Below are 14,071 nucleotides of genomic sequence, written 5' to 3'. Positions count from 1 at the left end.
AGAGAAGATCTGATACATTTTATATATTATGTAACTAATCTCAATTATTTGCTTTCATGAATCTGGGTGCAACTCATCAAAATGTTTCCAGATATACATTACTTGAAACACAAAACAAGTTCTCTGGTTAGTAAGGTATTAATAGTATTGTATGACATTCATCTAGGCTAAGAAAATATCAACTTCACTTATTAGAACAAATTTCATAACCAAATATCTTTCTTGATATTATTTTTGAAGTTATAAACAGCATAAAATGTATTATCCTTGCATTATTTCATTATCTCATCATATTGATAAATCACAAAGATAGAACCATACAAGTATTTCCAATATTGCTATTTTGCCAAACAATTCACTCAAATTTCAAATTCCAGGAAGACACACTCTGAGAGACCTAGATTAGGTCACATGTCCACATTCCCCAGAAGAGGGCAGGGCACTTAGACCAACAGTCCCACTGTGCCTTCACCCAATGGGAGAGGACAGCTCTCGAAAGGAAAATGGAAGCTTTGTTAACTACAGGAGAAGAAGGGCAAGTATGATAAAGACAACACATGTCTTCTATTTTATCACAAATTTTCTCCATGTTGAAGAACATAAAAAGAAACTTTTCATTTATCTTAATTATATTCTAGACAACAGTGGACAGTGCCCATACTTGAAATTACTCTTTCCATTTTCCCATCCTCTAGTCTCACTCAGCTTCATTGCACTTCTTTTTCTCCCCTTCTTAATGTGTCCTTGTCTTTCTAGCTGTCTCATTCCATACTTAACTATATAACCTTATAAAATCTGTTCCTTTAGATTACTACCTATATAAGGATGGCTCCCACATCTTTATTGCCTACTGAGACTTCTCTTAAGAGCTCAAGATCTATATATTCAACTTCCTTCTGGACAGTTTTACTTGGCTGTCTCTCACAGGTGCATAAAAGATAATGTGCTCAAAAACTGAAATCTCTATTTCCCTCCCCAAACTTTCTCTTATTTTCCTAATTTCCATCTCAGTGAAGAGCACTATCTACATGGTCATTCATACTAGAGACTTGTGGCAAATCCTAGACTTTTGCCCATTCATCCAGTCTCCTCCTGCCTCCTCAGACACACACTCATGGAGATTCCAAATGTCTTAGATGCTACATTTATAGTTGCTCTCAGTGTTTAAAGTGTTCTGAACATTGATGGCTACTAGGCCCAACTCAACCAATCAGGAGACTGTTGCCATGGTCTACATGGTCCTATCTTGACTCTTCTGATCTCCTGTCCGCATTTCTAGCAATGAAATGTAAGCATAATAATATTTTCTAGGATAAAGAATAAAATTCATAAAATTCTTTGCTTAGCACAATAGGTCCTTCACTGCCTTTCGCTCTCAGGCCTCATCACCTTCCAATTTTTCTTGCCTTTACCAACCAGGCTCTAATTATACATAAGTACTTGGAGGTCCTTAACCCACCATGCTCTTTTAGACTTCTATTTCTTTATACTTGCTGTTCTCTCCACATGAAACACCCCTTTCCATTTATTTAGCTCGCTCTTCTGCCTTTCAAACTCCACTTAAACATAATTTTCCCTAGAAATTCCTCTTGGACACCCACTGTGACTTAGACACCTGTCCTCTGTGCTCCCATAATGCTTATCACTCAGTACTGTAACTGCTGGCTGACTGGTCTGTCTCTTCTAATAGTTGGTAAGCAGCCTCAAGTAGGGACTGCATTTTATTTGACTCTGTCTTCAGAAGATGTGAGACAAATAAGAATCAATGGATGTTTACTAAACAAACATCGTGAAATGCTGTCACTCATTAGAAACCAGTGAAAGAAGCTTACTAGGAAGTTTATATGTTACCAATTATGCCTCCATCCTTGCAATAAAGAAATTCCCTTTACCAAATAATTCAAAACATAAACCTAAGAATATACATTCTTGCTTTAAACTTGGCCATCTTTTTGGTTCACAGTTTCATTTTTGTCTTCAGGCAAGGAGGAAAAGCTAATTACATACTTCGCTTGTTGAAGCTTTTTCTTCAAGCTGAGAAGACTTGAAAAATGAGCATAAAATAACTTTTAAATAAGATAATCTGCCATAAAATGCAATTCATTTTTATCTTTACTTCTAAAACTGCAAGTCATTAATTTCCTCCTTTTTATCAAACTTGAGAACTTTTGATCCTAACTTGCAAATATGTACTTTTTTCCTGCTGCTCCTCTTTATCTTTTCCTTGGCATTCTCACTCCTAGTCTCTCCTCACACTCCAGTTAGGCATCTATCCTATGTTCTACATCAGTGATGCTGTTTTTTAGAAGACACAGGTTTGATTACCCCAGTGAAATTTAAAAACTGGATGAGCATGTAAAACTCTATCTCTGCATCACAACCTACTATTTTAGTCTCATTTCCTACCATCCCTTGAACTCCAACTGTGTTCAGTATCCAGAAACTTGTTAATGTTCATTTATATCTCTAAGTCTTAGCTTATGACAACTTCTCATCCTGGGATGTATACTTTTTGTGAATTTGATCTGTGCAATTTTTTCTCATCCTTATGTATGGAGCAAAAACTTCATTTAAGAAACTTCCCTTGATTTCTCCAGAGTTAGGTGACTTTTGCATCTATGCTTCAGGAGAAGTGTTTATACACCTTTATTAGAGCATTTGCTTCATTTTGTTTATCTTTTATGTATTTCCTACAAGACTATAAATATAAGAACAAAACTATGTCCATGTATCTTTATATTCTCAGAACATTCCATAGAGCTTGGCACACAGCAAGCCCACGATAGGTGTTTTCCTGAATTGAAGTGAAAGAAAGTCTCTTTGACTTCAGACAGACTTCCTCACTAGAAGAAACCAACATGGGGAAGAACATGTTTTGGCAAAGAGAGGCTAGGAAATATAACAACGTCAGTTATGAAGAAGAAAGAATAGTCATTAATTTCAAAGAGCTAATGGGTGACCGCATTGATGACAACCCCCATATCTACAGCTAAAAGAAAAGGCAAAATAATAGACCCAGTGTAACAGAATAGTTAGACACTGTGGCTCTGGCAAAAATGAGACACATGCTAAGCCATGTATATGAGAAAGGTTGATGATGATCACTAGGAGCATTTTTATCTATACGCTCTCTCTTAGGGCAATTATCAACTCCTACCTCAGACATTACACATGTTAACAAAAGGAAGCAGAGGTTAAGGATAGTCTCAACTTATTATTGCAACACATTTAGAAAAAGTGCAGCATGAAATAGCAGTCATATAAACTTATATGGTTTATATTGGATGGTTAAAACCCCATCTGTTATTGAAGAACAAATATTTGGGTCTATAAATGATACCAAACCTATGTGCCCATCCCACAGAGACACACACACTCCATCTTGCTTTATCTCCTGCCCTACAGTACCCGAGTATCTTACCAATTTTCCATTCTCTTCCAATTTCAAACCATCTGTAAAGGCATTTGCCTGTCAAAGGCCAAGCAATCTGGGGAACAGAGGTTGATGCTGAGGCTGCGATTGTTTCGAACTCTTTTTACCTCAGAATATATCTGTTAAAATTTTTTGGCACCACTTATTCTATAGCTGATTAATCTCTCAACAGATAGTTACATGCTGGCTATAATTACTTATATATACCTTACCTCCTTAGAAAAATATATGGTCTTTAAGGAGAGATTCTATTTCATATACACATGTGCTTGCAACACAGTTTCATAAATAACTGTGAATGGAAAATTAGTTCATAAAACTAATAATCCAGTCAAATATAAAAATCACAATGAAAGAACATTACACAGAAAAATCAGTAGTAGTGCCAAAAGGTATCTTAGAAACCTCTGGCATGCCCCAAGCCTCCATCAGCTACCTTGCCTCAAGTCACCTCTAGAAGCAACAATTTGAACAGAAACAATGTGCTCAGTAAATGAAACCTCAAAGGTCTAAGTTAATGTCATAAGTAACATAACTTTATAGGGGGTGCTATATTTATTTCTTAATATTTAATTACTTGAAATAGTAAAAATAACTATTTATTGGGCTTTCATTGCCCATCCAATCACATTTAATTCTCACACCAAGACTGTGATGACACAGACACACACCACACCGCCAGACCAGAGTTGCTGGACTCCTAGGTCCACAATTTCAACCTCAGTGCTCTGGATCCTATGTTGCCATCATAAGCCCAGTGATGCAAGCTTACAATACCAAGTTTACAAAGACTTAAAACACAGATTTTCAAAAATGTTAATTAACGATAATATAAAAACAAAAGGACCCATTCACAATATGATAGAATTAATAATATAAACTACCTTCAATACAAAGAAAATTTTCAGTTATTCAAGGTAACAAAATAATAACTGAAGAAATTCCTGATTCATCAAAAAGTAATCACTAGCTGTCCAATAAACACAATTCCACAGTTCCACAATCTCCCATAAATAATCCTTGAGCTGTCTGTAAATACAAAAGAGATGCTTATATAAAAGTGACTACAGGATTTCTCAACTGTACTATTTATACTGACCAAATCTTTCCTAAATGAAAGATATAAATGTATCAATAAGTTACCATTTTTGTATATGCTTATATGAATAATAAAATCAATCATTATAAAAATATAATCTGTAGGATGGAACAGATGCTCCAAATCTACAGAATTAAAATTCATAACACTTTGTGAGGCTGATTGACTAACATTATTTTTTTTTTAGTTATAGAGAAGTTTTTAAAGATTTTTTTTGACGTGGGCCATTTTAAAAATTTTTATGAACTTGTTACAATATTTTTCTGTTTTCTGTTTTGTGTTTGGCCTAGAGAAATGTGGGATCTTAGCTCCCCGACCAGGGATTGAAACCACACTCCCTGTATTGGAAGGCAAAGTTCTAATCACTGGATCACCAGGGAAGTCTATGGTAATAGAGAATGATTAGTTGAATAAACCTGAGGGACTGCTTGCCTACTTGTTATTGTATATTGTGGAGGTCCAGATGTTTTGTTTGGGTTTTGATTTTTGTGGAGGGCAGTGGTACCTAATTTTGGTCTAAATTGTTTGCCATACTCGTACAAAGCAAAATCAGTAACTTCCAAGATAAACCACAAAACAAACTGGAGACATTTTCAATTATATCACTGATTACTTACCTAAGAGAAATGTAAATAAACAAGTAACCAATTGCTTATTTTAGAAAACCTATAGATTTACATGATACCATCTTGAACTATTTGATACAGTGGACGAAAAAGACCAAACAGTACTGCACTTTGGTATATTCAAGGCCATCTGCCATTATGATATTAATTCAAACACAGGCTATCAGAAATAAACTGGGTGTATCGTAAGAACTCAATATAGCTTGTTTGCGAAGTGTTCCAAAGCTTGACTAGTTTTAAGCACTTACAAAGGAAATCCAATACAAAGTGAGAATAATCTACACTTGCTCTAAAACAGAGTAAAACTTTACCTTCATGCTGAAGGGCAGACACAACTGTTTAACCCCTAATAAAAGACAAAAGCAGCAGGGGAGAATGGAAATGGTGAAAGCCACGCTACCCACCATGGTGACTCATGACCTGCCCGGCAGCCTCCATGCTGACATTCTGGAGATAGTTGTGGCAGCGTTCCTTGTGCTCCTCCAGTGAACTGCGCTGCTTGTAGCTTCGTCCACAGTAGTTGCACTTGTGAGGTTTACCCACTGTGAAGAGAACTCAGGGTTAGTGTGCTGTCGGGTCTCAATCCAGAGCAAAATTACCAGCTAACTTTTGATAGTCTGGAGGAAGCAGTTATATACTTTTCAGACTTAAATCTCTTCCTCCTCCACACTCCGATTTAGGTGATTAAAGATAATAAACTTCTACCAAGATTAAGCGACAGCAAGCAAAGGCAGAGTGTACCTTTGGCGACAGGGGAAATACTGAATCAAAATCGTGCTGTCTCCTACATCAGGAGAGGCTGATGATCAGTCTTCAAAGTATCAGACTCTTAACATTTACACAATTCTCAAAGCTTTGACTCATTCAAAAGACAAATCATGAGTGTCCTAGATACATGATGAGAATTATTTTTATTTATTCGGGTTAAGGATACAGGGTTTTACTGAGGGAAACTAAAATGCAACAACTCGAAATGTCATTGACTAATGAAAAGGTTATTCACCAGTACCAAGAAGACTAGAAAGAACTCAAAGGTTGAGAAAAAATACAGATAAAAGCAGAGTTTCTCTTTTCTTTCCACCTGGGTAGTAACTATTCACACATGCAAAACTATGCAGCGCAACAGTTTATTCTCCCACAGCAGCACTGTTCTTACATTACCAAGAATGTAGGTGCTTTAAGTTAAGGCTATTAACAGTAACCACTGCAGCCCTAACATATTTAGCTACGACGATAGTGATACTTAATTATGCATTTCACATTCAGGAAGTGAATTATTTTCTAATAGCCATATCTCATGATACTGGTAAATTACTTCAGTCTTTACATTAAAGAAAAAGACTTCAAAAATTTAAGAAGGAAAAAAAAAACCACATTTAGGGAAACAGGTGTGTTTTAATGTATGACTATTCACAAGGGTATCACAAAATACTTTGATTTTTCATTTTGAATGGATGCAGAAAAACCATAAAACACCAGGGGGTCTGTTGGCAGAGCCCTTGGTAAAGCACACAGTGACTCAGGTGAGCTGCTCTCATTTAACTCCCTTAGGAATCATTTTGTTTTGCCCAGAGAAGACAGACAGCTCTTTTCCATGGTCCAAGAAAGCATCCCTAATTCCAGGTCCTTTACAAACCCATGCTATTATAAACATACTGGTCATAAACAAACTGAAATACTTTAACAAGACAAGGTATTCACAGCTACATAAAATTTCACTACACTGATTTAAGAAACAAAACAAACCTTTAGATTGTATTTGAGGGGCATATAAACTCATATCAGTTATTTCACAGTGGCAATTTTTTCTAAACTGTCTCAAAAAACAAAACTATCTAAGGCAGGATTAGTCATTTCTAAATATACCAGGCAAAGTAACTTCTATTCATCAGAACCAAGAATTTCTGGGAAGTGAACACCAGGTAGCTTTGTATATCATGAAGTGTTGTGGCACTGAGAGAGAGAGCATTAGGAAAGACAAAAAATACTTTAGTCAAAAACATTAGTGTAAATGATATAAACATATTTATAGGTAATTGCATTCCAAGACGTGTGGCTTGGGGCTACATATGACAAAAATCTTTGATGAATTTGCTTTGAACAAGTCTACTGAGAAATTAATACTTAAGCATATACACTGTATTTAATAGCCCACTATAAACTAATTCCACCAGCTCTGTCTACCCCTTGGTAAGTCCTGTTGTATTGTGTCCTATGATACCTACGTTTTGCTGTGAACATATCCTTCTATAATTTCTTCCTCTTATTTCTCTAAGCAACCTGACACCTTTTTAACTTAATTAAAACATAGTTCCAGTCCACTCGCCTTGGCTCACAACTCTTTAAAAACGCCCAACTCTCCAGATAAGGAAAAAGAGCCAGTATACATTTTAACCTTCTCATTGTAGAACTCTATCCCATCAGCTTCTCTTACTTTGTTACCAATTTGTGTAAAAACATCACTCTCTTTTTCATCCCATTCTTGTTCTCTGTGAGTGTAACAGGTCTTTGAGTAAACTGCTCTCCATTTCTCCAAATCTTCATCTGCATTCCATTCCAGCAATCCACATATTAGGTCTCAGGCTGGACTTTCACATCTTGTGTGACTATTCTATACCCAAGAAATTTGGATATACTTCTCTCAGGTGATACATCTTTACAGAAAGCCTACCTTGTACCAACCCTGGGATGAGGCTGGAATGTAAAGTGGAGAGAAAATTGTCATGGTGCCTATCTTCATGAAAACAACAGTCTACCAAGGAAGACAGACATTAAAGAAATATACAAGCAATACATTACAAAGTGTAGATTCTATGGATCTAAAGAACAGTAAGCTAGTATAATATGGGTACCCTGATTTAGTTTGAGAAGATTGGCTGGAAAGGTCTGCCTGAGGTTGAACATTTGGGCTGATAGCTGAAGAAAAAACAGAAGTTAGATAATGGAGATGGGGCAGAGGGCAGAGGAGAGACAGTGTTTCCAGGAACTGCCATCATCTCTTTCTATTTACTCCCATGTTCTTAGCTCCTTCAAAGTCTAGATTGTGTTCCTGCTACTCTTGTTTGAAAAATTGTTTCAAACATTATCAACAGTCCCTGCCAAATCTGATGGCTCTACTATCCCTACAAGATCATTTCTTTTCAGTTCTTTGATATTTCTTTTTTCTTTTTTTCAGTTTTATGGAGATTTAATTGACAGACAATACTGTGTAAGTTTAAAGGGTACAGCAGAATGATCCAACTTACATACATCATGAAATGATTATTACAGGCTTAGTGGACACCCGTATTTCCTAAAAATCAAGGTCATGAAAATATGGTTTATATTTACTCCCTATTTATTTATATATAGGGAGTTTGACTGTATAATAGTTATCAACTCTATGAGTTAAAATGTATAACATAGGTATATACACAGAAAAGGACCACTCTTTTGCCACTTTTCTTTTTACAAATATTATTATTTACACAGTCTCACTATCCGAAACAGCTTTAGTATTACTGAAACATTTTTTTTTAAGTCATCCATAGTCTCTGATGTGCTAAATCTGGTAGATTTTAATCATTCCTGCTGCTGCTGCCAAGTCGCTTCGGTCGTGTCCGACTCTGTGCAACCCCATAGATGGCAGCCCATCAGGCTCCCCTCTCCATCCCTGGGATTCTCCAGGCAAGAACACTGGAGCAGGTTGCCATTTCCTTCTCCAATGCATGAAAGTGAAAAGTGAAAGTGAAGTCGCTCAGTCCTGTCTGACTCTGCGACAGGCTCCTCCGCCCATGGGATTTTCCAGGCAAGAGAACTGGAGTGGGTTGCCACTGTCTTCTCGGTTAATCATTCCTAAATCTTCCTAATTCCTTGAACTCTCAAAATTTCACTAGTCTTGAATCTTCTGATTTTAGCTTCTGGCATCAGTTTTTGGGTCCTCACTCCCTGGCTTCTCAACCTACTCCTGCCTGACAAATATATATCAACCTATGGGTTTTTTCTTAGAACAGTAGTCTCCCACTTTTCCCTCTTGAGCCTTCATTTCTATGAAATATTCAAATCAAGTCCTGAATAACTTCCCCCTGTTTGGAAGCTTTTATTTGTCACAAATATTTTAAAAGTGATCACGGTCATGGGAAGCTATGGCCAAGGACATAGTTTCCCCTCTATGCTCTCACAGCACTCTGTCCACATTACTTTTGATAATTGCACTGTAATTATCCATTTGATCTCTGCTTCTCTTATCCAAACAACAAGCTCTGTCATGAGGACAGAGGTTGTGTTTTACTCAATTTGGAATTATAGTGGCGGTGCAACGGTAAAGAATCTGTCTGCCAATGCAGGAGACGCTGGTTCGATCCCTGGGTCAGGAAGATCCCCTGGAGGAGGAAACGGGAACCCACTCCAGTATCCTTGCCTGGAAAATCCCATGGCCAGAGAAGTATGGAGGGCTACAGTCCATGGGTCACAAAGAGACACACACGAGTGAGCACAGAAGCAGCAGCATGTCTTGCATTATTAAACATAAGAGGTGCTCAGTATGTATTTGCTGAATAACTGCATTTTGAATTCTTCCTTCCAAATACCTTTGTAGCATGGCCTCATGCATATTTCTCTGAAATCTAAGATTCAACATATCCAACATCATCTTCTTCTATGAAATTACTTCTTTATTCTGACTAGTCTTTTGTGCAAGAATTACCACTGTTTTAATAAACCGGACTCATGACAAGGAACCACTACTGCTGCCTCCTACCTCCTTTCTCACACCCAAACTATTATTCAAGTGTACCCCTCCCTTTTCACTCTCAGAACCAATATCTGAGTAAAAGTCTTCATTATCGCGAACCTGAGAGAGCTTAATAAGACTTCAAAGCAGGCGTTCTCTTCCCTTGTGTATTATTTTACTCCCCTCCTCAACAATGTTATTGAACAAAGTCCACAGCCCTGTACCTGGCATCAGCATCCTACTCTGGTCCCAAAGGAAACATTCCATCTTCTACCCCAGGATCCAGCCCAGATTACCCTGTACCTTTACACATCTGAGTCTTAGTTCTTTCTGGAATGGCTTCATACAACTTCTACCTCTTGAAATCCCACATCCTTTCAATCTCCCTAACCATGTTCTGTCCAAAAGCAATCTTTCTCACTAAAGAACTGTAACTGTACACACTTGGGAAACTTAAAACATTCTGTCTTGAGTTATCTGTGGTTACATTTGCCTCATGAACACTGGGTTGTACTGCAGGGGCCTACTTATATGTGATTTTTTTTTTCTGGATATATATATACTATAGTTCCACAGGTTTCCCTTGTGGGTCAGTGGCAAAGAATCTGCCTACCAATGCAGGAGATGTAGGTTTGATCCCTGGGTCAGGAAGAAGGAAGGAAATGGCAACCTGGAGCAGGAAATGGCAGCCCATTCCAGCAGTCTTCCCTGGAAAATACCATGGACAGAGGAGCCTGGTGGGCTACAGTCCTGGTTGTTAAAGAGTCGGATATGACTGAGCAACTAAAGCAACAACAACAGTACCACACAATCTGAAGTGGGTTGAATCCACAAACATGGAACCTTGGATATGCAGGACTGACGTAAAATTATAGGTGGATTTTCCACTGCAAGGCGGGGGGGCTGGTTCTCCTAACCCCTGTGTTAAGAATTGAGTTTCTTGAGAAATTGAAATAATGTCTTATATCTTTGTAACCTCAAAGAGTTTAGTAAGATGATTTGTTCAAGTGCTAGGACTAGTAAGTGGTGTTTTCATGAATGACATCACTTCCTAACTTGTTAAATATTTTCATCTCACTGGTTTTTGCTGCATCTTTTTCTAATTTTAAAAGCAATGCATCCACATAGAAAATTTTAAAAGTTACCAACAAAAATTCATAATTATATAATTTCCAAATAGGTATCTTTAACATTTTTATATTATCCCACTGTAATTTTTAAACATGCAGATATATTATGTTATGAAACTGGGTTATTTTATACATTGTATCATACAATCTATTTATTTAACTGAAAAATACACCTTGAACATTTCCCCATGTTATAAAATAATATTTTTATTGCTCCCACTAGGTAACAATTTATTCCCCAGATTCTAGAATTATGATATGTTGATTTAGTTTGTCTTAGTATCCTTAGTCCTTTTCTTATTTAATAATATTTTTTTTTCCTTTTTACCATAGTTATTATGCCCATACTTGAGAAAATAAAGTAGTTCTACAAGGCACTCAATAAGTCTTCCTCTCACCCAACCCCCATCTAATAACAATCTATTTCTTTGTTTTCTCTCTTTAGAATTTCTATTTATTTGATATTAGACCTTTTAGACTGATTCTTGAAATATCTTTTCCCTTTGTATTAACTATCCTTTTAACATTTTAACTTAAAAAAATTCCTCCATTTTTCTTTGAATCTTACTGGGAAGTATGTTCTGTCTAACATAAATGTCTATGAGCTCTTTCCTTTATCTTAAAAATAGTATTGTTTTCTTCATGGATATAACAACATTATCTGAGCAAAATATTTTCATTTTAAAAATGTTCTTTTTTATATTGTCTATTTTCTCTGGCTTTTTTTCTTTTTATACAGGTATCTGTATTTGAGGCTTTCCTTAAGTGTCTTGTGCCTGAATGTTGATTGTCCATTCATATTTATTAGTGAGGCACAAAAAAGCTAACTGGAAGTCCAGGAGACACAGGTGAGATTTGTGAACTATCACAGAGTGACCAAGTAACAAAGCAATCTTTTTATTGACAGACCCCTAAAAATAAATATCCACGTCTTTTCTCTAGAACTTTTCAATTCCCTTTGAGAAGATGCCTTCAAATTCCAGCCCCTATGGGGTGGGGGCGGGGGCGTGTTGGGGAATAGGGGTGATATGAAGCTAGATAGTATTTCGGAAATAAGGCAAGATATGGGGCCAAGAATCTAAATGTACAATTGCAGTCTTTTACATAATCTCCCTGCTTTAAGTTTGCTTTATCCCTGTGCGTGTCCCTCTTTGTGATCCCATGGACTATAGCCCACCAGGCTCCTCCGTCCATGGGGATTCTCCAGGCAAAAATACTGGAGTGGGTTACATGCCCTCCTCCAGGGGATCTTCCCAACCCAGGATCACACCCAGGTCTCCCGCACTGCAGGTGGATTCTTTACCATCTAAGCCACCAGGGAAGCCCAAGAATACTGGAGTGGGTAAGCTATCCCTTCTCCAGGGAAACTTCTTGACCCTAGAATCGAACCTGCATCTCCTGCATTACTGGTAGATTCTTTACCAGCTGAACTACCAGGGAAGAATTTTTCCCTACTCTCTACTTTTCCTGGAGTCCCTAAGGTAGAACCTTTCCAATTCAATACATCCAAAAAATAAATGCTATTTTCTTACAATCGGTTGAATCCTGGAGAATCCCAGGGATGGGGAGCCTGGTGGGCTGCCGTCTATGGGGTCGCCCAGAGTCGAACACGACTGAAGTGACTTAGCAGCAGCAGTGAGAGAGAGTGGCTCTGTGGCCTGTTTTGTATTCAGATTATGAAATCCTTTTATATTTAATCCAGAGTTTCATCCCTACCATTAACAGTTCTATTTCTTCAAAGTTCAGAGATTTTTCAGGATCCTCAAGCATCAGATGGCTTGCTACTCATCTTTTATTCCCTTCTATAATCACCCAAAGTTCCAGAGCTTCTGGAACTCCCTCTGTCTTCTCTCCAGCTTCCCCTTGGCTACTATTCAATCCTTTCCATTGTCTTTGATCTTATGGGTTTATACCTCAATAAATGTCTACTGTGATTTCAGTAGGGCTTAAAGAGTAAAGACAGATGTAGCTTTTCATTTCATCATGTTTAGACAGCAACAGACAATATCACCGTTAATTCTGGAATTCTATGGCAGAAAGTGAAGAGGAACTAAAAAGCCTCTTTATGAAAGTGAAAGTGGGGAGTGAAAAAGTTGGCTTAAAGTTCAACATTCAGAAAACGAAGATCATGGTATCTGGTCCCATTACTTCATGGGAAATAGATGGGGAAACAGTGGAAAGAGTGTCAGACTTTATTTTTTTGGGGCTCCAAAATCACTGCAGATGGTGACTGCAGCCATGAAATTAGAGAGGTGATATGGGGAAAGAGGTGGGAGGGGGGTTCAGGACTGGGAACTCATGTACACCCATGGCGGATTCATGTCAATGTGTGGCAAAACCAATACAGTATTGTAAAGTAAAAAAAAAAAAAAAAGACGCTTACTCCTTGGAAGAAAAGTTATGACCAACCTAGATAGCATATTGAAAAGCAGAGACATTACTTTGAGAACAAAGATCGGTCTAGACAAGGCTATGGTTTTTCCAGTGGTCATGTATGGATGTGAGAGTTGGACTGTGAAGAAAGCTGAGTGCCGAAGAATTGATGCTTTTGAGCTGTGGTGTTGGAGAAGACTCTTGAGGGTCCCTTGGACTGCAAGGAGATCCTACCAGTCCATTCTGAAGGAGATCAGCCCTGGGATTTCTTTGGAGGGAATGACGCTGAAGCTGAAACTCCAGTACTTTGGCCACCTCATGTGAAGAACTGACTTATTGGAAAAGACTCTGATGCTGGGAGGGATTGGGGTCAGGAGGAGAAGGGGACGACAGAGGATGAGATGGCTGGATGGCATCACTGACTCGATGGATGTGAGTCTGAGTGAACTCCGGGAGTTGGTGATGGACAGGGAGGCCTGGCGTGCTGCGATTCATGGGGTCGCAAAGAGTCGGACACGACTGAGTGACTGAACTGAACTGATGGCTCTGGAAAAGGAAATGGCAACCCACTCCAGTACTCTTGCCTGGAAAATTCTATGGATGGAGGAGCCTTGTGGGCTGCAGTCCATGGGGTCGCAGGGAGTCGGACATGACTGAGCAATTCACTTTCTTTCTTTCTATAGTTCCTGTTGGAGAAGG

General features: G+C 38.0%; 1 protein-coding gene across 7 annotated transcripts in view; it reads right to left on the bottom strand.

Annotated features, from left to right (window-relative positions):
* IKZF2 (IKAROS family zinc finger 2) overlaps positions 1-14,071 on the bottom strand; it is a 179,681-nt gene that overhangs the window by 17,980 nt on the left and 147,630 nt on the right. For all 7 annotated transcript variants that reach the window (XM_005676497.3, XM_013972544.2, XM_018059907.1 and 4 more), the window contains one exon: positions 5,563-5,700. In XM_005676497.3, coding sequence (XP_005676554.1) covers positions 5,563-5,700 — 138 coding nt within the window. The remainder of the gene's footprint in view (positions 1-5,562; positions 5,701-14,071) is intronic.

This window comes from Capra hircus, chromosome 2 (assembly GCF_001704415.2).
Source record: "Capra hircus breed San Clemente chromosome 2, ASM170441v1, whole genome shotgun sequence".
NCBI classification, from domain to species: Eukaryota; Metazoa; Chordata; class Mammalia; order Artiodactyla; family Bovidae; genus Capra; species Capra hircus.
This window is presented reverse-complemented; position numbering and strand designations above follow the sequence as displayed.